Here is a 22,653-nt window from a genome sequence, read left to right as displayed (position 1 = left end):
CGTGAAGGAATATGTTTATTCTTAGCAGACTAAAGGGAGTCAGGGGCCAGAGTTGGGGAGCAGGGTATACCTCACTGGGGGCAGGAGAGTGGCTGACAGAGCCCAGCTGCTCAACCTGGCTTCAAAGGCTACCTTTGAGACCCAAGGCTCAAAGACAAGAGGAAGTGGTCAAGCCGAGGCCATTGGAAAATCTTCCTAAATTGCATTACCCTGTCGTGTGATCTGGCCGCAGACCCTCGGTTTCCTCATGCCTTTCTGCCTGAGGCGGGGGGACTCCCATGATCATATGGGGCTCTGCTGCTGGGGCAGAAAGAAACAAGGGGGAAAGAGAAAGATGTTGCCCCACGGCCTATTAGGAGCAGCCGGTCTCTAGGAAAACAGATCTCACTCCGCTTGCCCAGGAGAGCCAGGATGGTCAGGTTGGAAGGGCAGAATAACAAGGCTTTGTTTCCTCCTTCCTTACAAACTGCTGCCCCAGACAGGGTTCCCAGGCTGTCTACCCACCCTTCCTCCGAAACCAGCCTGGAGGGAGGAATCAGCTCAGTGCTGAGTCAGCTCAGCTGGGGGAGAGCTGGCCCCTCTCTCTCCCCTTTTCCCTTCCTGCCTGCCCAGGCCCCTCTGCAGCCTGCCTCCCAGAGCCCTGGCCCCCACTATGCCAGTCAGTCTACCCAGCTGCAATTCAGGGCTGGTTAGTGTGATTGCTTTGGCAGAAGGGGTGCCCCACCTTCCTGCCAGCCAGGAACCCTGACCCTATGCCTGGCCTTCTGCACCTTCCCTGCCAACAGCTGTTTGGCAGGGTCTGTGCGTCTCAGTGGAATTGGACAGCACCTCCCCACTACACTTACCGGCAGGGATAAGACATTGAGAAGGTGGCAGGGGGAAGTCAGGGGCATCTGGGGGTGGTGGGGCCAGTGCGTGTGGCAAGAAACTCAAAGATGAGCTCATGGCCCCTTTGTGTTTTTGTGGTCCACATCTGGAGGCAATTACAGATGTTATCCAGTGGGAGTTTTGCAAAACACAGCTGGAGCCAGTAGAGGAGCCTGGGGAGGGGGGACTGCCAGAGGGAAGAGGAGGGGAGCCTGGGGCTCCCGCGCTGGAGTGCGGTTTCCCCATCACGAGGAAATTGTTTGGCCCTGATTCTGGAATCACAAGATGCTCTCTGGAGCCAAGGGGGAGAGATGGGAATGGAGGACCAGAGACAAAGGGGGAAGAGGTGGAAGATGGGCTTCACGAGCAGGGAGGGTTGCAGGGTGGAGGCTGCAGGGTCTCGTGCCTCTGACGTGCTGGAGCCTGCCCAACCCACTCCAGTGACACTGCCCAGCAACCCTGGGAGGTGCCTCAGTGATCACAAGGCCCCATCGAGTGAGCTGCCAGGTCCGGCTGGGGTGAGGGGAGAGCAGAGGGCCCTGCGGCTTCCAAGAGACCTGCACACTTTGCTTCCACTGGCCCTACCCCAATTTGTCCATTGGGCCTGACCCAGTTTCTACGATTCCAAGTTCCTTTATTCGAAAGCAGCACATGTGAGTTGGAGCAGCCAGGAGGGAGCCAAGGGGAATCTGCAAGGAGGTTTGGGCAGAACCCAGGAAAGCTGGTGCTAGGAGACACTGGACTGGAGGCCAGGGCCAAGGGGGAGCAGTACTCTGCCCACCCCTGAACCCCACACATTTGGAGGGGGGCCATGGACTCCCTTGTCATCTCCTCACCTTCTCCAGGGCTCCTGCCACCAGCTGGGCCCATGCCTCCAAGGCTGCCAGCCAGGCGCTGGGTCAGCGGGATGGGAAGGGACGGGAGGGTAGATCTAAGAAGAATCTGGCCCTGTAGAGGAGAGAGGACTGGGCAGAGTGACACCCGCACACACTCTGGCTAGTTCTGCTGGTCCTTCCCTGTTTCACCCCAGGGCCCCTTCTCCCCACAATCTGACAGACTTCCCAGTTCTCTCTTTCCCTTCTGTATCCCTCCTTCCCCTTCCAGCGATGGGAAACTAACATTTGCTGAGGTCCTTACGACACATGATAACACAGGCACTAACATTGCCCCCATTTTACAGATGAGGGAACTGAGGCCCAGAAAGATCAATGACTTCCTCAAGCTCACGGCTTGTTTGTCCGCATTTAAAACCCAGATCTGTTCAATTTTTTTTTCTGTACAGGCATTTCCTGGCAGTGTCTTGGGTGTCTCTTCCAGTGTGGACCCTGTGTAGCTGGGTGTCTTTGCGACAGCATGTGTTCTGGGGATCTGTCAGCACACACGTGCTTGCTCACTGTGCCACATGGCAGCAGCATTACAGGGGGCAGGAGTGCAGGGGAGAGGGCTCTTCCTCAGGAGCCCACTTTGCGAGCCCATCACCTCCCTTCTTGGGGGCAGAAGCAGTCACTCTGAGGGAAGGAAGGCGGCACCAAGACCCAGAGAAAGGAACCGAGTGAGACAATGGGGGGGCAAATGGCTGGGCACAAGGGCCTGGGGGGAGGCAGAGGCCTTCAGGGGTGGTGCCCAATCCCTAAGGCCCAAGGAAACCCCAGCCAAGACTGCCCTGTTGTCCTGTAGCCCCTGTACCCTCTTCCTACCCAGCCCCCCAAATCTGAGTTCACCTCCTTTAGGAGATAAGTCTGCACACATAGCCCGACCCCTGGGGGTTTCTGCCTTCCCTGGTCAGACAGTCTTGAGAAACTGGGGAGACCAGAGGCAGCCTGCGAGGGGGCTGGAAGGGAGGCAGTCCTGACTGGCCAGAAGCCACCTTCCAAATGAGCTCACACACATACTTTCCACCCTGGCCCAGGGCCGATGGCTCAGCTCCTTCCAGGCCAGCCTTCCCCAGCCAGGCCCAGCCCCCTCCGTCCTCTCCTGCCACCAGTCCTGGCCCCAGGGGTTTCCACAGCAAGATCATCAGGCACCCCAGGCCTGGGCTGTCACCACATCCCCAAGAAGCAGCTTCCTCTGCTTCCATGCTGAGGCCAGATGCCCCAGAGTCCCTTATTCCTTAGCCACTGGGGCCTTCGTGGCTTAGAGGGGGAGGAGACCAGCTTCCTATCCCCAAAGACCCACACCTGGGTAGGGAGGGACAGTGGAGGGGACAGAAGAGGTGGCAACACTGTGGTAAATGGGCGGAAGGGCTTCCTTTGAGTGCCTGAAGTAGCTCATTGACTCAGGGACCAGGCCAGGTCTGGGAGCTGCCTCACCGTGGGTCACATCCTGCTCACTCACTAGATTTCCCGCTAGGGGCACTTCCCTGACTTGGGGCAGGATGGGGTCTGGTTGGGGCAAGGCCAGGCTGACCACAAAGCAGGGAAAAGACTGGTGCCTCAGAAGGCCTAGCGGACTCACACACACATGACAGGCTCCAGCTCACTTTGATTCGTGCTGTTCAGAGACATCGCCCTTCCAGAGACGTGTAGCACCAGGCCAGAGGGCAAGATCGATCCCCCAAAACGCTCTCCTTGCCCATTCAGTGCCTGACTCTGTGCTGGGAGCATGTGCTGCCCTGACTGTATATCCTGGATCCAAGGATGTCTCCTGAGGTTCCGTGAGTTAGGAAATTCAGACACAGCTGGCAGTTCTTCCCATTTTGGACTCCAAAATTATGGCCACTGTGAGTGGTGACACATCTGTTGCCCTCCTATGCCCGGCACTGATGGTACAGTTCTATCAAGGAATTGCTATAATTCATAATAATACTGTCCCCATCACAGCCACTGGACAAACATGTTCTGTCCTCACTTTTCTCACAAAAGGGTAAGATGATGCTAGGCACACAGGAGGCACTCAATAAAAGTTCGCTGAATTGAACTGCCAGTGGCAGTTGTGATTATATAAGTATTGTGTACATAAGTACTGACCACTTAGGATAACAATTCATTGAGCTGGCCGGCTGCCGCGGCTCACGCCCGTAATCCCAGCACTTTGGGAAGGGGAGGCGGGAAGATCGCTTGATGTGAGGAGTTTCAGACCAGCCTGAGCAAGAGCAAGACCCCATTTCTACAAAAAATAGAAAAATTAGCAGGGTGTGGTAACACACGCTGTAGTCCCAGCTACTTGGGATGCTGAGGCTGGAGTATCGCTGGAGCCCAGGAGTCTGAGATTGCAGTGAGCTATGATGACACACAGAGCGAGACTCTGACTCAAAAAAAAAAAAAATTGAGCTGTACACTTAAGTGCACACTGTGAACTTCACGTATATTTTACCTCAATCTTTAAAAGGTTAAAAGAAAAGAAAGAAAAATATATTGAGGTAAAGAGGTTCATACCCCCAGAATCCCCACTTTGCCCCTATAGGCCCGCCTCCCTCCCTGTCAGGTGTCAGCCTGCCACCCCCAGCCTGCCCTCAATCTGAGAGTGGTTGGTTTCAGGTTGTGTTGACCCAGCTCTTCTGGAAATACCAAGCCTTCAGGTTGCACCCCCTGCCCAGTCTGCACCTAGAGGTTGAAGGGCCCGGCAGGAAGTTCTCTCTTCCCTACACCCCTCTAAGCTCCATGCCAGATGTCCCCAACTCTCTCTTCCGCTCTACTGGCTGTGTCCAGAGGTTCCCCCACCTCATCCCTGCACAAGACCGCATGTAAGTTCTGAGTGGAGGAAAGCAGGGGAAGGGACGTAGCGGAACACCCACCGCACTCTCTGGCTGGGCCCACCCTCCCTCTACAGCAGAGACCAACCGGGCAGGGTTTGTAAGGGGGTGGCGCCCCCTTGTGGTGGGTGTTGGGACTGCAAATGAACCTGAAGAACCCAGAGAGACAAGGGGCAAAGTTGGCCCCACCAGGGCCAAGGATACTGTCCCTTCCGCTTTTCCACTTTGCATGTTTCCACCATGGACACCTGTACTTAAAGGGGTGGGACTCTGGGCGAGACAGGCAGACAAGCCGTTCTTAGCCTTCCAGCTGCGGAGAGGGAAGAGTCAGAGTTTCCGTCTGCTGTCCCCGTGCGGGGGTTGGTGGGCAGCCTTCACTAACTCCAGGAAGGGAGCGGGAGTGAAGTGGGTGCGGGACACAGGCCCGCGGGAGGGAGGAAGGGAGGCACTTCTATGCCCTCTCCTCAGAGCCCCTCTGAGTTGTCACACTGCCCCCCCGTGGACGCCTCAAACACTGATCACTCCAGGAAGCCTGTCCCCTGGGCCGGAGGGTAGGAGTCCTGGGGAGACTCTGCCCTCCTGGACTTCAGAATGCTGTCACAGAACTCCCTTTGGCCAAAGCAAGCAAGCTTTTGTGTCCCCTTTATCTAAGAGTGGGACATTTCTGTGCCAATTCCATGAGGCCTTTGGAGATCATACCAGGCCTCCTGGGCGGCCTCTAACCCGCACCCGTCCTTCTGTCATCCCCACCCTGGGGCCAGGAGAATCCTTTGGTCCTAGTCTCACATTTCTAATTTTGTAGTTTAAAAAAATTCCTGTAGGTATCTTGTAAATAGCACTATATTATCGTGTTGTTTGTGCTAAAAGTTTGTATTTGTTAAATGTAAATATTTTCAAAACCATCTTAGTATTTCCTAATTTTGTAATACACCGGAGGCTCAAAAAATGGACATGATTGAGTCACTTGTAACCTCCAAGAGGTGTCTCCACCCCACATAAGAACTTGAACTGCATCTCATTCTCTTCCAAGGCACAAGGAAACTAGTTCCCATAACCATATGGTGGGGTCTTCAACTCCCTCTCTCCCTTCAAACATAGAGGTTTCCCCATGTTGAAAAGCTCTCTCCTGGATACTGTTGCTGTCTCCAATGATTTCCTCCATTTCTACCTTTTCTGTCAAGCCAAAGTTTTTAAAAGCTGTCTACATTCCTTCACCAGTCATTTCTTTTTAACCTAACCTCTACATCTGTATCTCAACCCAGGCATTTGCTGAAACTGCTCCCTAAAAGGCCTTCACAACCCTTTTATTCCCACTCCAGAAACTTTACTCTGCCTGCACTTTCTTTAGCTTCATGTTAGGATCTAACACAATTTGCTTCAATAAGCTCCCTTTGCCCTTGTGTTTTGTGAAGGTAGCCATCTTAAAACCCAAAAGTCACAGAGTTGTCAAGGAACCAGGCCCAGACAGGTATCCTTCTATATCAACCCATGCCCTCAGCTTCTGTATCTCAAGCAGAGTAGGCTGACTTTCTTTTATTTATTTATTTATTTTTATTTAATTTTTTAATTTTTTTAGAGACAGGTTCTCACTCTGTTGTCCAGGCTGGAATGCAGTGGCACAATCGTAGCTCACTGCAACCTCAAACTCCTGGGCTCAAGTGAACCTCCTGCCTCAGCCTCCTGAGTAGCTAGGACTATAGGCACGTGCCACCAAGCCCAGCTAATTTTTAAATATTTTTGTAGAGAGGGTCTTGCTGTGTTGCCCAGGCTGGTATCAAACTCCTGGCCTCAAGTGATCCTTCCACCTCAGTCTCCCAAAGTGCTGGGATTACAGGCATGAGCCACTGCAGCGGGCTACCTGACTTTCTTTATTTGCTCCATTAATTCCAGTTTCTGTCCTATAGATTATACAGAATAAACAAATTCTTGTTCCACAGTACAGCTCATCAAATATTTGAATCTAGTTTTCATGCATTCTATCCTTCACTAAAGTTAAGCTTTTCTTTAGTTGAAAAACCTTTCTAGTTCCATAAACAGCTTATCATATAGCATGACTTAAAGACCCCTCAATATTCCTGTCACCTTCTTCTGGATTATTTCATTTTACTAATCTTTTAAAGTGTGGGGAGGCTATATCACACAGTGGTTAGGAATGAGGGCTCTGGACTTGCACGATCTGGGTTTGAATCCAGTCTTTACCACTTCCTAAATTGGGTGACCTTTAGCAAGTTATATATCCTTCCTGAGCTTCAGTTTCCTCATCTTTAAAGTGGGGCTAATAATACAAAAGGTACCTAAATGAATTAAAGGACATAATCTGTGTGATGCCTGTGACTAGCAGTTGTTGATTCATTTATTCATTCATGCAACAAGCATTTATTGAATACCTGCTATGTAGGTAGGCATTGTTTTGGGCACTGAGGACACAACAGTAAACAAGATTCCTGCACTCATGGAACTTATATTCCTGTGACAGGAGCAGGCAATAAATGTGATAAATGAGTAAAATATATACTATATAGTATTATTAGATAGTGAAAAGTGCTAAGGAGAAAAAATTAATTGAAGAAGGGAGATAGAAAGTGTTGGGGGCCGGGCGCGGTGGCTCACACCTGTAATCCTAGCTTTCTGGGAGGCTGAGGTGGGTGGATCGTTTGAGCTCAGGAGTTCGAAACCAGCCTGAGCAAGAGCAAGACCCCGTCTCTACTAAAAATAGAAAGAAATTAATTGGACAACTAAAAATATATAGAAAAATTAGCAGGGCATGGTGGCACATGCTTGTAGTCCCAGCTACTCAGGAGGCTGAGGCAGGAGGATCGCTTGAGCCCAGGAGTTTGAGGTTGCTGTGAGCTAGGATGACGCCACGACACTCACTCTAGCCCGGGCAAAAGAGTGAGACTCTGTCTCAAAAAAAAAAAAAAAGAAAGTGTTGGGGATGTAACTTTAGAAAGGGTAGTCAGGGATGGCCCCACTAAGAGCCTGAGGGTATGAAGGAACAGGCCATGTGGTTCTCAGGAATAAGAGCATCCTAAAAAAAAGGAACAGCAAATGCAGAGACCCTGAAGTAAGAACATGCTTGCCGTATAAGCCTTAGGAAACAAGGTGGTGTGGCTGGAACACAATGAGCAAAGAAGAAAGCAGTAGGAGTAGCAGAATGAGCAAAGATCAGACAGGTAACAGGGCAAGATCCCATAGGGCCTTGTAAGTCATTGTAAAGACTTTGGCTCTTACTCTGATTGAAATAGGAAGGAAGCCTTTGCGGTGGAGTAGAAGGAGGACATGATATTTTAGCACAATGTAAATGCTCATCATTATTTCAATAACTCAATATGGTCTGATCAGTAGAACAATCACCACTAACCCTTATATAATGCTTACTGTGCACCAAGCCACTAATTGACACACCTTCCTTCAAAAGAGGAAAACTAATTCATCTTTCTTTGAATGTGGGCTGGACTTAATGACTTGTTTCTAATAGAATCCGACAGAGGTAACTGCGTATGACTTCTAAGAGTAATAAGCAATAAAAGACACCATGTCTTTCATTTCACTCTCTTTCAGATCACTTGTTTTGGTAAAAGCTAGCTGCCATGTTCTAGGACACTCAAGATGCCCTACAGAGAGGTCTGTGGGTGAGGAACTAAGGCCTCCTGCCAATAGCCAGCAAAAACTTGCCAGGCACGTGCGTGAGCCGTCTTGGAGGCAGATCCTCCAGCCCCAGTCAAGCTTTCAGGTGACTGCAGGCCTGGCCAACATCTTGACTGCAACCTAATGAGAGACTCTGAGCCAGGATCATCCAGGTAAGTCACTTTCAAATTCCTGACCAATGCAAACTGAATGAGATAATAAATATTTGTTTTATATTTTCAGCTGCTAAATTTTGGGGTAATTTGTCATTCAGCAATAGATAACTAATATAGATTTGGGCACCAGAAATGGAGCGCTGCTGTGACAAACACCTAAAATATGAGAGTGACTTTGGAATCAGGTAAAGGGGCAGAAGCTGGCCAGGCACGGTGGCTCACGCCTGTAATCCTAGCTCTCTGGGAGGCCGAGGCAGGTGGATCGTTTGAGCTCAGAAGTTCGAAACCAGCCTGAGCAAGAGCAAGACCCCGTCTCTACTAAAAATAGAAAGAAGTTAATTGGACAACTAAAAATATATAGAAAAAATAGTCCCAGCTACTCGGGAGGCTGAGGCAGAAGGATTGCTTGAGCCCAGGAGTTTGAGGTTGCTGTGAGCTAGGATGACGCCACGGCACTCTAGCCTGGGCAACACAGTGAGACTCTGTCTCAAAAAAAAAAAAAAAAAAAAAAGAGAGAAATTAGCTGGACAACTAAAAATATATAGAAAAAATTAGCCAGGCATGGTGGCGCATGCCTGTAGTCCCAGCCACTCAGGAGGCTGAGGCAGGAGGATTGCTTGAGCCCAGGAGTTTGAGGTTGCTGTGAGTTAGGCTGACACCACGGCACTCTAGCCCAGGCAATAGAGTGAGACTCTGTTTCAAAAAAAAAAAGAGTGGGCAGAAGCTGGAGATACTTTGAGAAGAGTGTTTTTGTTTTTGTTTTTTTCTTTTCTGTACAAACAACTCCTAGAAGAGTGTTAGTGGAAGTCTAAAATGTTTTGAAGTGACTGTTGGTAGAACTATGATGGCTTTTGAAGATGCAGCCAGTGAAGACTTAAAGCAAAGTAAGGAAAATGTGTTTTGAAACAGGAAGAAAGAGGATCCTTATTATGGAGCAAGTTTAGCAATGGTAGTTAGCCTATAGCAACACGGAAAGTAGAAAATGCAGCTAATGAATGGGAAATCTAGCTAAAGAGATTTTCAGGCAAAGTGTTGAATGTGATACCTGATTTTTCTTCTTCTTCTTCTTCTTTTCTTTCTTTCTTTCTTTCTTTTTCTTTTCTTTTCTTTTCTTTTTCTTTTTTTTTTTTTGAGACAAGGTCTCACTCTGTTGCCTGGGCTAGAGTGCAGTGCATCATCATCTCACTGCAACCTCAAATTCCTGGGCTCAAGTGATCCTCCTGCCTCAGCCTCCCAAGTATCTAGGACTACAGGCATGCACCACCATTCTCAGCTAATTTATATGGGGCCTTGCTATGTTGCTCAGGTTGGTCTTGAACTCCTGGCCTCAAGGGATCTCCCTTACTTGCCCTCTAACAAAGTGCCAGGATTACAGGTGTAAGCCACCATGCCTGGCCATTTCTTAAGTAGAACTCAAGACCTGAGCATAATTTCTCAGAGCTCTTGGCTCCAATTGTGGGCTCTTTAGTCTCTGCCTTCTGAGCCACCTTATCTTTTCCATAAAAGGTAGCCCATGCTTGCAGCTGTGTAGTTTTCTCAGCCTGCTTTTTGCTGTAGAAGTTTGGGGGTCCAAAGTCCTCTTCTCACTTTGTATTATCTCTGTCTCTTTCAATACTAGCTGCCAATATTTTCTGCCAATACAATTATCTTAAAACTTTTGTGAATCTCCAGTGAATCTTATTGGGGTTTTTTAAATTTCTATGGAATGGTGACTCCTTTGTACTCCATTTCTCCTCTTTTCTGAATAGAAATATCTATAGAGATTATCTTATGCTTGTCCTGCATCCCACCATTGTATGTTGGCAATGGAGGAGGGGCAGAGAAGATAACTTCTCTTTTTAGTTCACAGGTCTTCCAATCAAGAGGAACTGTACTTAAGGAAATGTACTTAAGAAATTAGTCCAGAGGAACCTTATCGGAAGGCCTGTTTTAGATGACAAGAGTCTAGAGTTCAAGCTGATATGGCAATGGGATGAGACTTTTGGGTGCCCTGGGAGGGTTGAATGCATTTGCATATGTGAGGGACATGAATCTTTGGGGGCCAAAGGGTAGACTATGGTAGCCAGCCTTCAAGATAGACCCCAGTGATTCTTGCCTCTTAATATCTGTGCTCCTTCAGGAGGCTGAGGCAGGAGGATCGCTTGAGCCCAGGAGTTTGAGGTTGCTGTGAGCTAGGATGACGCCACGGCACTCTAGCCTGGGCAACACAGTGAGACTCTGTCTCAAAAAAAAAAAAAAAATCTGTGCTCTTATGTAGTCCCCTCCTACAATGCATGCAGATGACCTGTGTAAATAAAGAGATATTGCAGAAATGATGAAGTGTGATTTCTGAAACTAGATGTTAAAAGCATCATGACTTCCACTTTTCTCTCTCTTACATTGCTCATTCTGGGGGAAGCCAGCTGCCATGCCACGAGCACACTCAAGCAGCTTGCGGAGATGCCCACAATGAGGAGGAACTGAGGCCTCCTGCCAACAGCCAACACTTCCATGACTGCTTTTAGGACCTTAACCTACTTGCCAGGCATGTAAGTGAGCCATTTTGGAGATAGATCCTTCAGCCCCAGTCAAGCCTTCAGATGACTGCAACTTCACAAGAGACCCCAACCAGAATCACTCAGCTAAGCTGCTTCTGAATTACTGACCCATAAAACCCGTGAGAAAATTCATGTTCATTGTTTTAAGCCACTAAGTTTTAGAGTAATTTGCTATACAGCAAAAGATAACTAAAACACTAATATTATCATCATCCCCATTTTATACATAGAGAAAGTCAGGCATAGAGAAGTAAAACTGTCACTATCATCATTTGGCTGATAAATGGCAGTACTGGGACTTAACCCCAGGTAGCTTACTCTACAGTCCAGTTCTTCTCCAGTGTGTTAGCTTTCATGCAACCACACCATGCTGTTCATTCACATGCATTTAGAACCAACAGAAAGGCCTAATTTCTATTTTTGTTTTTGTTGTCATTTTTTTTAACATTGTTAAAAATATTTATTTTAATCCATTCTATTATAAATAAGAAGGTAGAGGTTCCACACTGCCACAGATGCATCTGTGAAGAACCCTGTGCCATCCAAATGGTGACTGTCTGAACAATGTCTCATCTCTTATCCCAGCCAAAGCACATACTCTTCCATGCTGTTCCTGTGCCCATTGATTGCTTCCAAATCCAGATGACCAAATAGGCTTTTATCCCCAAAGTAGGCCCCAAACAGTTGGTTCAGGCATTCCAGGATCTGCACCCCTCTTAAATCCCAGGTAAATCACAAGAGGAATAAAGCCACAGAGGATGGCAAACTGGCTGCCCTTGAAGAGCTGCTGCAACCTCTGCTTGGCCTCTTTGCTCAGCTTCACCATGGCAATGGCCGGGCGGCACAGTGAGGACCCCCTAGAGCAGCAACCGCGTCGGAAATCCGCAAGCTGTTGTTGTTTTTAGAGACAGGGTCTCCCTATGTTGCCCAGGCTGAACTCCAACTCCTGGGCTCAAGCAATCTTCCTGCCTCAGCCTCCCAAGTAGCTGGGCCTAATTTCCCTTTACACAAACAACAGTTAAGCCATCTATCCTTTTTATAAGTCAGTTGTTTTTAACCTAGTTGTAGGATTTTGCATTTTTATCTCTTCTCTCATTGTAGATAGCTCAGATCCATTGTTTAGGTTGTCAAAATCTTTTGATTCCTTATTTTGTCTTGTAGCTTTTGATTCCAATTTATGTCATCTTAAAATCTAATTAACTCACCTTCTACATCTTCAGATAATTAATTTTTTATATGTTTACTGGGACTCTCCAGATTGACGTCAGTTTTGATGTGTGCGCTATGAATACATTCTTCAACCTGAGACTGCTAGTTGTATTAATATACAGCCCGTATTTTCCTATTGGCTTAAATTCAGATAGTCTATGTTTATGATACTGCCTAAGTAATACTCCCCCAAAAAGAGAATGCTTTTAGAATGATGTGTCTAGCTCTTGGTGAACTATGCCAGGTACTAGTGATGAGTGATGATCACCTGTTTGGGTCAGGATCTGATTAAGAAAACAGTCTATGCCAGATAGTTCAACAGAAAAAAATTAACAAAGAACTAGTCACAAATATGATGAAATTGCTGAAAACCAAAAGGGAGACAGTGAGGTAGCTCAGAGATTAGCAACAGCAGGAAACTGGAGGAATAAAGGGGGGCGGGTAGTGTTACCAGAGCCTAAAGGCCCGGCTGGCTACCTAATGGGAGCTAGAACCACAGAAGATGCACAGCTCCTGCTGTAGATAAAGCTGCCTGGGGGGATAGGGCATACCCTGGCTTCTTCTTCCCCACTTCTCCTGCAGTCTCCCACTAGTGCCTCCTGCTAGCTGAACCTAGCCCAAAGTCACTTGGCAAGGGAACCTGGGAAATGTAGTTTGCAGGAAAGTGCAAGAGAATGAATCTGAGAGTAGACAGGTGCTATTCTAGAATAGAATAGCATCTGTTCTAGAAATGAGCCATGTGTTAAAGTCTTTGCTCTGAAGATTCTAGAATCTACCATGTTTAACAGCAAGGACTCTGATCCAGACAGCTTGACTTAAGTCTTGGCTCTGGCACATGCTAGTAGTTTGATCTGAGCAAGTTGTCCAAACTGTCTATGACTCAGTTTCCTCAATGAGAAAATGAGGACAAAAATAACACCTACTTCCTAGAGGTGTGGTAAGGATTAAATGAGACAATATATATGAAGTGCTTAGAACAGTGCCTCGCATATAGTGAATACTCTACAAAGGCTAGATATTATCATTTAAAAAACTAAACATCTGCCTTTTTTCCATGATTTCCACTATCTTTCATAATTCCTTAAAAATTTCCAAGAATATTTCCACAGGCCCATTCCCAAAGGTACTTGATGGTCTAGGATGTGATTTATATGGGCCTGGACACTTAAACTTTCTAAACTAATTAAAGCTTAAACTCATTATAAGTATCTAGGTCCTCTTTAATTTCTTTCTCATCTTTTTTTGGCTTGAATTCACTCATAAATATTAACTCCCAGTGTTTGCCACAGTGCCTTGCCCTTAGAAGGCACTCAAATATTTATAGAATGAAAGTTTGTTCTACCCTGGTGCCATTTCTTCCTGATGATGATGATTGCTCCCAACAGCATAGGTCTTAGTTTTATTTTTTGCAAATTTCAGTTTATTCAGCATCCCAGACCATGGGTTCATTTCCCCACAATTCTTCCCATCTCACCACCACCTCTCCTGCTTCCTTTCCAAATTTCTTACTTCCCCACATGCCCGCTCCCACAGCTATGCCCCATAGCTCTCTGGCATTTTTAATCTATGTATCTGACCTCTCTTTCCAACTAAACTGTAAGCTCCTTGAAGCTAAAGTGAAGTGTGAAGAGTTCCAGGCATCCACCAAATACCCAGCACCAAGAACATAGCTGGCACTCAACTAAAACCTCCATGACCATTTTTGGGACCTAAACATTTTCAATTTCCCCAATCTCTTTATCCTGCTTCCTTTTGCGCCCTCCTCCTACCTTCAGGGTTCTATCTGATCCTCTCATTAATCCATTAGGGTTGCAGTAGGGAGCACAGAGAGAATCCTTGGGACTAAGGACTAAGTGGAAGAAGGGCCTTTTTATGGCCAACTCTATGGCATCAGGCCCAGCTTGAGGCCCTATAGCAATAAATGTCACTAATAGAAAACTGTTTTGTATTGAAGAGAGAGAGGAGAGAGTAGTAAGGATCAGAATGTGTGCTTTGTCAGAGCCAGTTGCCTGGGTTCAAACTGTAGCTTCTCTCTGTATAGTTGTCTCAATCCCAATTTGCAGGATTTTAGTTCCAGGACCCACACAGATTCCAAAATCCAGATGCTAAAGTCCCTTATATAAAATGGTGTTGTATTTGCATATAACCTACGCACTTCTTCCCATATACTTTTTTTTTTTTTTCACCTTTTTTTTTTTCTTTTTCTTTTTGAGACAGAGTCTCACTCTGTTGCCCAGGCTAGAGTGACGTGGCGTCAGCCTAGCTCACAGCAACCTCAGACTCCTGGGCTCAAGCGATCCTCCTGCCTCAGCCTCCCGAGTAGCTGGGACTACAGGCATGCGCCACCATGCCCGGCTAATTTTTTCTATATAGTTTTAGTTGTCCAGCTAATTTCTTTCTATATTTTTTAGCAGAGATGGGGTCTCGCTCTTGCTCAGGCTGGTCTCGAACTCCTGAGCTCAAACGATCCGCCCGCCTTGGCCTCCCAGAGTGCCAGGATTACAGGCGTGAGCCACTGCGCCTGGCCTTCCCATATACTATAAATCATCTCTAGATTATAATACCTAACACAGTGCAAATGCTATGTAAACAGTCATTATACTGTATTGTTTAGGGGATAATGACAAGGAAAAAAAGTCTGTACATTTTCAGTACAGACATAATTTCCAACTAATATTTCCCCTAATATTTTTGAACTGTGATTGATTAAATCCATGGATGCAGAACTCACAGATACAGAGCACCCACTGTACTAGATCTTGGGCAAAATACTTAACTTTTCTGTGCCTACATTTCCTTATCTGTAAAATGGGAGGAGTAACAATAGTCTGTACTTCACAGGGTCTTTGGGAGGATTAAATGAGCAATATTTGTAATATATTAACTAAAGTATTTAGTATTTTTTTTTTTGAGACAGAGTCTCGCTCTGCTCCCCAGGATAGAGTGCCGTGGTGTTACCCTAACCTAGCTCACAGCAACCTCAAGCTCCTGGGCTAAAGCGATCCTACTGCCTCAGCCTCCCAAGTAGCTGGGACTACAGGCATGCATCACCATGCCCGGCTAATCTTTTCTATATAGATTTTTAGCTGTCCAAGTAATTTCTTTCTATTTTTAGTAGAGACGGGGGACTCGCTCTTGCTCAGGCTGGTCTCCGACTCCTGAGCTCAAACGAGATGCGCCCGCATCGGCCTCCCAGGGTGCTAGGATTACAGACGTGAGCCACCGCGCAGGCCCAGTATTTAGTATTTACTAAAGTACTTACTAAATATTTGGTAAAGTGCTTACTTAGATCTGAGCCTGAAGTGTGGAAAAAGCTCAAAAAGTGTTTGCTAGTAGTTGTTTTTGCTTCTTAATATTACCTATCAGTGCCACAGGAAATCAGTAACCCCAAGCTCACATAAATTAGAACTGATAATAATAGTTGCTACCAGATATGCAGCGCTTCTTATAGGCAATGCGCTTAGTGCTCAACTTGTATTATTTCCCTAAGTATTTGCAACAACCTTAAGGAGGAGTTGCACTATCATAAACCGCATTTTATAATTGAGAAGCACAGAGAGGTTAAGGAATTTCTCAAGGTCACATAGCCAGCAAGTGGAGAAGGTGTATTTATTCATTTATTTACCATTTATTGAGTTCTTACTGTGTCTCAGCAGGAGACAAGCCCTGTGGGTACAAAGGTAAACAGTCAAGGCCCTAGCCTACGGGAAGTTTCAGCTTCCAGAAGGGGCGGGCGGGGGCGGGAATGACGAATAAACAAATAGTTACCATACCATGTGGTAATTGCTATAATAAAGGCTCACAACAGAAAGGGCTACCGGATCTCAAGACACTGGAACAAGAAAAGTACCGAGAGCTTAAGGGTCCAAAGGAAAGACACGACAGCTATGGAATAAGCAGATGTCATTTGACAAACGTTGCAAATGTGTCCTGTAACAACAAACGTGTTATACCCACAGGACTAAACAAAGCAGAGTTAAAAGTGGAAGCCCAAGCTGCACGTCAAGCGCCCGTCTGACAAGTCTGGGCAGGGCCGGAAAGGGGTTAAGGCGAGCAGGTGGGCGGGTCCCGTGCGGTGACTGACAGGGGTGGGACCAGGCTCGTCACCCGCCCTCTCCCTCCGCCCCGGCTCCTCCAACCCCTGGACGGGCGGGGGTACCGCCTGGGCAAGGGCCGGGGCGCTGGGCCGAGTCGCCTCTTCCCCTCCCCCGCTCCCCTGCCGCGTTCCGCCGGCTGGTCGCGCTGGAGAAGTTGAGCGGCGCGGGAGCCGGCCCTGGGGACTGACAGTCGGCAAAGTTTGGCCCGAAGAGGAAGTGGCCTCAAGCCCGGCAGGTGGCGGCCAGGCCGGACAGGGGCGCTTGCGGCCTGCGGGCTGGCTGTAGGCGAGGGTGCGCCCCAGCACCCGGCCCTGAGCCGAGTCCCGGGGCTTCGGGAGCCGAGCCTGGGAGAGAGAGCGCGGCAGCGGCGGGAGAAAACAACTCTGAAGTTGGCGAGAGGCACCGCCCCTACTCCCGGGCCGCCGCCGTCTCTCCGCCCCCAGCCCTGGCATCCGGAGCACGGGTCGAGCCCGGGCCATGCAGCCCTCTAGGGGAGGCGGCACTGGGGAGCCTGGATGCCCACAACGCCGCTGCCTCCCCACTGGGTAGACGACCGAAGCTCCGGGACTCTTCCTGCACCTCCGGACGGCCCAGGATGCTGCCGGCCATCCTCCTTCTCCTCCTTGGTGAGAACCGAGACGAGACTACCCACTGGCACTGGCACCCCGCCCCTAGGGCTGTCACCAGGCCCTGCCGCTCTGACTGCCTACTTTGCGACCCCTCACCCCACCCTGTCTGTCCTTGCCCCCCAGCCCCTGCCGCCACACCCAGCGCTGCCTGCCCCAGCCCCCGGGGAAGTCTCCAACCGCTCCGCACAGCCCTCGTCCTCCCTCCAGCTTCTCCAGATCACCCTGCTGCCGGACCTTCCTTGGAGGTTACACACCGCAGCATTCTCCCCAACTCCCCTCCACACCCTCTTCCTATAAACTGCCCGGAAGTCCCAGATGGCTTCCTTTCCTCCTTGAGTTGAGGTGAAGAAAACTCCTAAGGGTGACTCACTCTCTTGCCCTTTCTCTCTCTTCCTCTAGGAGGCGCTCTGGCACATCCGGACCGGATCATTTTCCCAAATCCTGGTGAGTAGAGGGAAGCCCTGGGGCTCTGCAGCCTTGGGCGTAAGGGGGCACTCAAGAGAAAGACTCTCGCTCTGCAGCCTTGGGAGTAAGGGGGCACTCAAGAGAAAGACTCTCGCCCAGCGTGGTGACTCACGCCTGTAATCTAGCATTCTGGAAGGCCGAGGCGGGAGGATCGCTCGAGCTCAGGAGTTCGAGACCAGCCTGAGCAAGAGCGAGACCCCCGTCTCTACTAAAAATAGAAAGAAATTAATCAGACAACTAAAAATATACAGAAAAAATTAGCCGGGCGTGGTGGCACATGCCTGTAGTCCCAGCTACTCGGGAGGGCTAAGGCAGTAGGATTGCTTGAGCCCAGGAGGTTGAGGTTGCTGTGAGCTAGGCTGATGCCACGGCACTCTAGCCCTGGCAACAGAAGCGAGACTCTGTCTCCCAAAATAAAAAAAAAAAGAGAAGGACTCTCTTTGCTGAATTCCATGTGAACTACCAGTTTTAGAGTGGAAATCATCCATTCTTTATTTTACAGGTGAGGAAACAGGGGCTCAGTGTAGACCCTCACCTGGTAGCTGCTATGTGCTATTTCGTTTTTTCCTGGAATAGCCATGCTTGGTCTCCCTAGCCAGAATGTAGTCTCCTTGAAGGTAGAGACAATATTTCCTGCTCCCCCTGGCACAGTGGCTGACTCAAAGCAGACCTGAGAATTGTTTGTGGTATTAAAATAGTTAAGGTGAAGCTATGAAGAGTGTGGAGAAGAACAGAGGGGCCAGAAGGCTGTAATTCTGGGGGGGCTGTGTATGTGTGTCTGTGTGTGGAGGGTGGGTGCTCTGCTCCTTCTTGAAGAGCCCAGGTCCTCAGAGGCCTTGAGCCTGGGGTGGGTGGGATGCTAAGGGACTCTCTACCAGTGTCCCTTCCCTTCCTTTCCAGCTTGTGAGGACCCCCCAGCAGTGCTATTGGAAGTGCAGGGAACCTTGCAGAGGCCCCTGGGCCGAGACAGCCGCAGCTCCCCTGCCAACTGCACCTGGCTTATCCTGGGCAACAAGGAGCAGACGGTAACGGTCAGGTGAGAAGCAGGGCAAGACCCCATTCCTCTCCCCTGCTCTCCCTCTCCATTGTGGAAAAGTCTTCAGGGATCACTTCTCCATGGAATTTCCATCCTTGTCAACAGGGGAAGAGGAGAATTTGATTTGGCCTAGTTTTCCCTAAAAGCTTGACTTGTGGGCCAGACATGGTGAATTGGAGCTGGGCTGGGGTGGACATCTAGCTTGGGTTCCTGGGCATCTCTAAAGGAAAGTGGTCCCTCTAGAAACAGTCCTAGGCTCAGATAGGACTGTTTTGAGGAGTCCTTCAATCCACTGCATGTCCCTGCCTGGGATTCACAACTATTCCTTAATCAGCTTAGAACATTCCTTAGCCTCCCCAGATCTTTTAACATTCCAAGTCTCCCCAAGCTTTCTGACCTTGGGTCACGGGGTTGGGGTCCATGTTAAGTACCTGGCTGTTTGCCTCACACAGTTCACTTCCTGTGAATTTACCCAGAAACAAATAGGTGAAGAGAGAGGGCAATCTGGGGAGGAGCTGTTAGGGCAGAGGGATCAGAATGCCAAAGGGAGCCCAGGTCTCACCACCTGGCACTATGGTGGGTGTGAGTTCTGGTTAATTGAACTGTATGGTAATCACCAGTTACTCCTGGTACCATACTTGGGTGACAGTGCCACAGCAACTGGAAAACAAGAAATCTGTTCTTAATTCAGTCCCTGAACACAAGTCAGTTTTTCCAAAGGGCTCTAGGATGTATCCTTTGGTCCTATGGCACCACTGGCCTATGTTAGGACTATCCCCATTGACTACGTTGCCTACAAAAGAATTTGGTTAACTGAGTTTTCATTTAGCTATTTGGATCATGGATAAGCAGATGTTTGTGCTTCTTGGGACAGAGGGGGGTTTGGTGGCACTTGGAGAGAGGGAAGCCAGCGGTGGTCAAGAACATCTCCTATCCTGCTCTCCTCTACTTCTGTAGGTTCCAGAAGCTGCATCTGGCCTGTGGCTCAGAGCGCTTAATCCTGCGCTCCCCTCTCCAGCCACTGATCTCTCTGTGTGAGGCACCTGCCAGCCCTCTGCAGCTGCCTGGGGGCAATGTCACCATCACCTACAGCTATGCTGGGGCCAGAGCACCCATGGGCCAGGGCTTCCTGCTCTCCTACAGCCAAGGTAGGCTAAACAGGGGTGTCTGAGGGGCCATTAGAGCAGGCGGTGGAAGCCCAGGGAGGAGAGGAGGATCCTGAGGGCTCTGGTGCTTCACAGCCACTCTCCGTGGTGCCTCTGCAGATTGGCTGATGTGCCTGCAGAATGAATTCCAGTGCCTGAACCACCGCTGCGTACCTGCTACCCAGCGCTGTGATGGCATCGATGCCTGTGGTGACAGCTCTGATGAAGCAGGTTGCAGCTCAGACCCCTTCCCTGGCCTGACCCCTGGCCCCATCCGCACCCTGCCCTGCAATCACACCTTGGAGGACTTCTATGGGATCTTCTCCTCCCCCGGATACTCACACCTGGTTTCAGTCTCCCACCCCCAGTCCTGCCACTGGCTGCTGGACCCCCACGATGGCCGGCGGCTGGCAGTGCGCTTCACAGCCTTGGACTTGGGCTATGGAGATGCAGTGCATGTATATGATGGCCCTGGGCCCCCTGAGGCCTCCCGGTTGCTGCGTAGTCTCACCCACTTCAGCAACGGCAAGGCCGTCACTGTAGAGACACTGTCTGGCCAGGCTGTTGTGGCCTACCGCACAGTTGCTTGGAGCAATGGTCGGGGCTTCAACGCCACCTACCACGTGCAGGGCTACTGCTTGCCTTGGGACCGACCCTGTGGCTTAGGTTCTGGCCTGGGGCCTGGCGAAGGCCTAGGTGAGCGCTGCTACAGTGAGGCACAGCGCTGCGACGGCTCATGGGACTGTGCTGATGGCACAGATGAGGAGAACTGCCCCAGCTGCCCGCCCGGACACTTCCCCTGCGGGGCTGCTGGCACCCCCGGTGCCACAGCCTGCTATCTGCCTGCTGACCGCTGCAACTACCAGACTTTCTGTGCCGATGGAGCAGATGAGAGACGCTGCCGGCACTGCCAGCCTGGCAACTTCCGATGCCGGGATGAGAAGTGCGTGTACGAGACATGGGTGTGTGATGGGCAGCCAGACTGTGCGGACGGCAGCGATGAGTGGGACTGCTCCTATGCCCTCCCCCGCAAGGTCATTACAGCTGCAGTCATTGGCAGCCTCGTGTGCGGCCTGCTACTGGTCATCGCCCTGGGCTGCACCTGCAAGCTCTATGCCATTCGCACCCAGGAGTACAGGTCAGTGGGAGTGGGTGTGGTGGTAGAGTGGGGACTGAGGTGGAAACAGGGCCTGTGCAGCCACAGGGTACCGTGAGGGTGCCCACCTTGGGGACAGGTTCCTGTGACCAGCTTGTTGAACAGCTCCTGGAAGGAGAGGTCTAGATCCTGAAAGCAATCTCAAGGAAGAAGGGACCTCAGATGACCTTTGGGAAAGCCATGGCTTAGCTCCAGCTGTCCTGGCCTGGGTATGGAGGGAGGAGGCCTGTCCTGGCTGAGGTAGTCTGCTCTGGCTGGGAACTCCCAGTGACTGAGCAGCCCTCATTCCTTCTAGCATCTTTGCCCCCCTCTCCCGGATGGAGGCCGAGATTGTGCACCAGCAGGCACCCCCCTCCTATGGGCAGCTCATTGCCCAGGGTGCCATCCCGCCTGTGGAAGACTTCCCTACGGAGAACCCTAATGATGTAAGTGACTCCCCCCAGCCCTAGCAGCTCCTGGTCCCAACCCTGCCATAGCTCCTCACTGGACCCTCCTTCATTTAACCTTCTGACCCTCTGACTCTGGTGTGTGCCTCTTCCCCTTGCAGAACTCAGTGCTGGGCAACCTGCGTTCTCTGCTACAGATCCTCCGCCAGGACATGACTCCAGGAGGTGCCTCAGGTGCTCGCCGCCGCCAGCGGGGCCACCTGGTGCGCCGCCTGGTGCGCCGCCTCCGCCGCTGGGGCCTGCTTCCAAGAACCAACCCCTCAGCTCGGGCCTCTGAGACTAGATCCCAGGTCACCCCTTCTGCTGCTCCCCTTGAGGCCCTGGATGGCAGCACAGGTCCAGCCCGTGAGGGCGGGGCAGTGGGTGGGCAGGATGGGGAGCAGGCACCTCCACTGCCTGTCAAAGCCCCCCTGCCATCTGCCAGCACGTCTCCAGCCCTCCCTGCTGTCCCCGAGGTCCCAGGGCCACTGCCCTCACTGCCCCTCGAGCCATCGCTGTTGTCGGGAGTGGTACAGGCCTTGCGAGGCCGCCTCCTGCCCAGCCTGGGGCCCTCAGGACCAACCCGGACCCCACCTAGACCCCTCACAGCAGTCCTGGCCCCAGAGGATGAGGACGATGTGCTGCTAGTGCCATTGGCTGAGCCAGGGGTCTGGGTAGTCGAGGCAGAGGATGAGCCCCTGCTTGCCTGAGGGGACCTGGTTCCCCTGGGGGCTCTAGTCACAGCCCACTAGAGGGTAGCTCAGCTTCTCCACCACTTCCTTCCCTGTCCCTTGTCTGAGGAGACTTGGCAGGCCTCCCATTGACCCTGTGTAGCTGCTGTAAAGGTAGGTGTCGCTCAGGCAGGGAGCGGGCTAACACAGAGTCCCCTCTGTGCATGGCAGAGACCACAGACCCTCCACTACCGCCCTCTGCCCATACCACCACCATTTGAGTGGTGGTTTTTAAAAAGTAAAGTTCTTAAAGGATCACAGGCCTAGACACTCCATCCTTGCCAAACCCCCACCCAAAAGTGGCCTTAAGCACCAGAATGCCCATTGGCTAGAGACCCTCCAGCCCTTGGGGAGGATTTGGGCAGGACCTGAGGTTTTGCCAACCACAATCCCTCCGACAGGACCTGGCTCACAAAAGAGCGAAACAAATGCTTTTTGTCCCATAGCTAGGCCATTGCCCAGGAAGTAGAGGTCAAAAATAAAGGAATCATAAATTTTAAAATTTTGTGAGTTAGCTGTGAGCCTGAGCCGTGCTTCTTCACCCTCCTCAGCTTATGCTCGCCTCATCTTGCTCCTCCCGGTGGAGGTCTTTGCTCAGCCCTCCACATCCTGCCCTCTTCCGATTCATCTTCCCACCACCCCACTGTTGATTCTTGTACCACTCAGAAGGTAAGGAAATTCTGGGAACCCTACGGACCAACCCTCTCCACCTGCACTCACTACCTGGGCCCGGCTCTGCAGTGGCTGACATGAGGGGGAACACAAAGCCCCTTTACTCACTGCCAGGCTGGAGGGCAGGGAAGCCAACTGGGCCCTGCAGCAGGGAAGGTTCCCATTTATAGAGCACAGATCACAGGAACAG

General features: G+C 50.4%; 1 protein-coding gene across 1 annotated transcript; it reads left to right on the top strand.

Annotated features, from left to right (window-relative positions):
• The first annotated feature begins 16,228 nt into the window (after positions 1–16,228).
• Positions 16,229–22,293, top strand: LRP10 (low density lipoprotein receptor-related protein 10). Its single transcript, XM_012649448.1, has 7 exons — positions 16,229–16,830; positions 17,233–17,277; positions 18,199–18,334; positions 19,292–19,482; positions 19,600–20,617; positions 20,931–21,060; positions 21,183–22,293. The coding sequence occupies exons 1-7, from the start codon at positions 16,800–16,802 to the stop codon at positions 21,768–21,770; spliced, it is 2,139 nt and encodes a 712-aa protein (XP_012504902.1). The 5' UTR covers positions 16,229–16,799; the 3' UTR covers positions 21,771–22,293.
• The last annotated feature ends 360 nt before the right edge of the window (positions 22,294–22,653 follow it).

Source organism: Propithecus coquereli, unplaced genomic scaffold (assembly GCF_000956105.1).
Source record: "Propithecus coquereli isolate 6110/MARCELLA unplaced genomic scaffold, Pcoq_1.0 Scaffold3, whole genome shotgun sequence".
NCBI lineage: Eukaryota > Metazoa > Chordata > Mammalia > Primates > Indriidae > Propithecus > Propithecus coquereli.
This window is presented reverse-complemented; position numbering and strand designations above follow the sequence as displayed.

What these genes read in the sequence shown, in the direction of transcription:
- LRP10 (XM_012649448.1), top strand. Translation starts at nt 16,800, where the DNA reads ATGCTGCCGGCCATCCTCCTTCTCCTCCTTG. An exon ending in GAGCAGACGGTAACGGTCAG is followed by an intron (nt 18,335 to 19,291) that starts GTGAGAAGCAGG and finishes CTACTTCTGTAG; the next exon opens with GTTCCAGAAGCTGCATCTGG. An exon ending in CCTGCTCTCCTACAGCCAAG is followed by an intron (nt 19,483 to 19,599) that starts GTAGGCTAAACA and finishes GTGCCTCTGCAG; the next exon opens with ATTGGCTGATGTGCCTGCAG.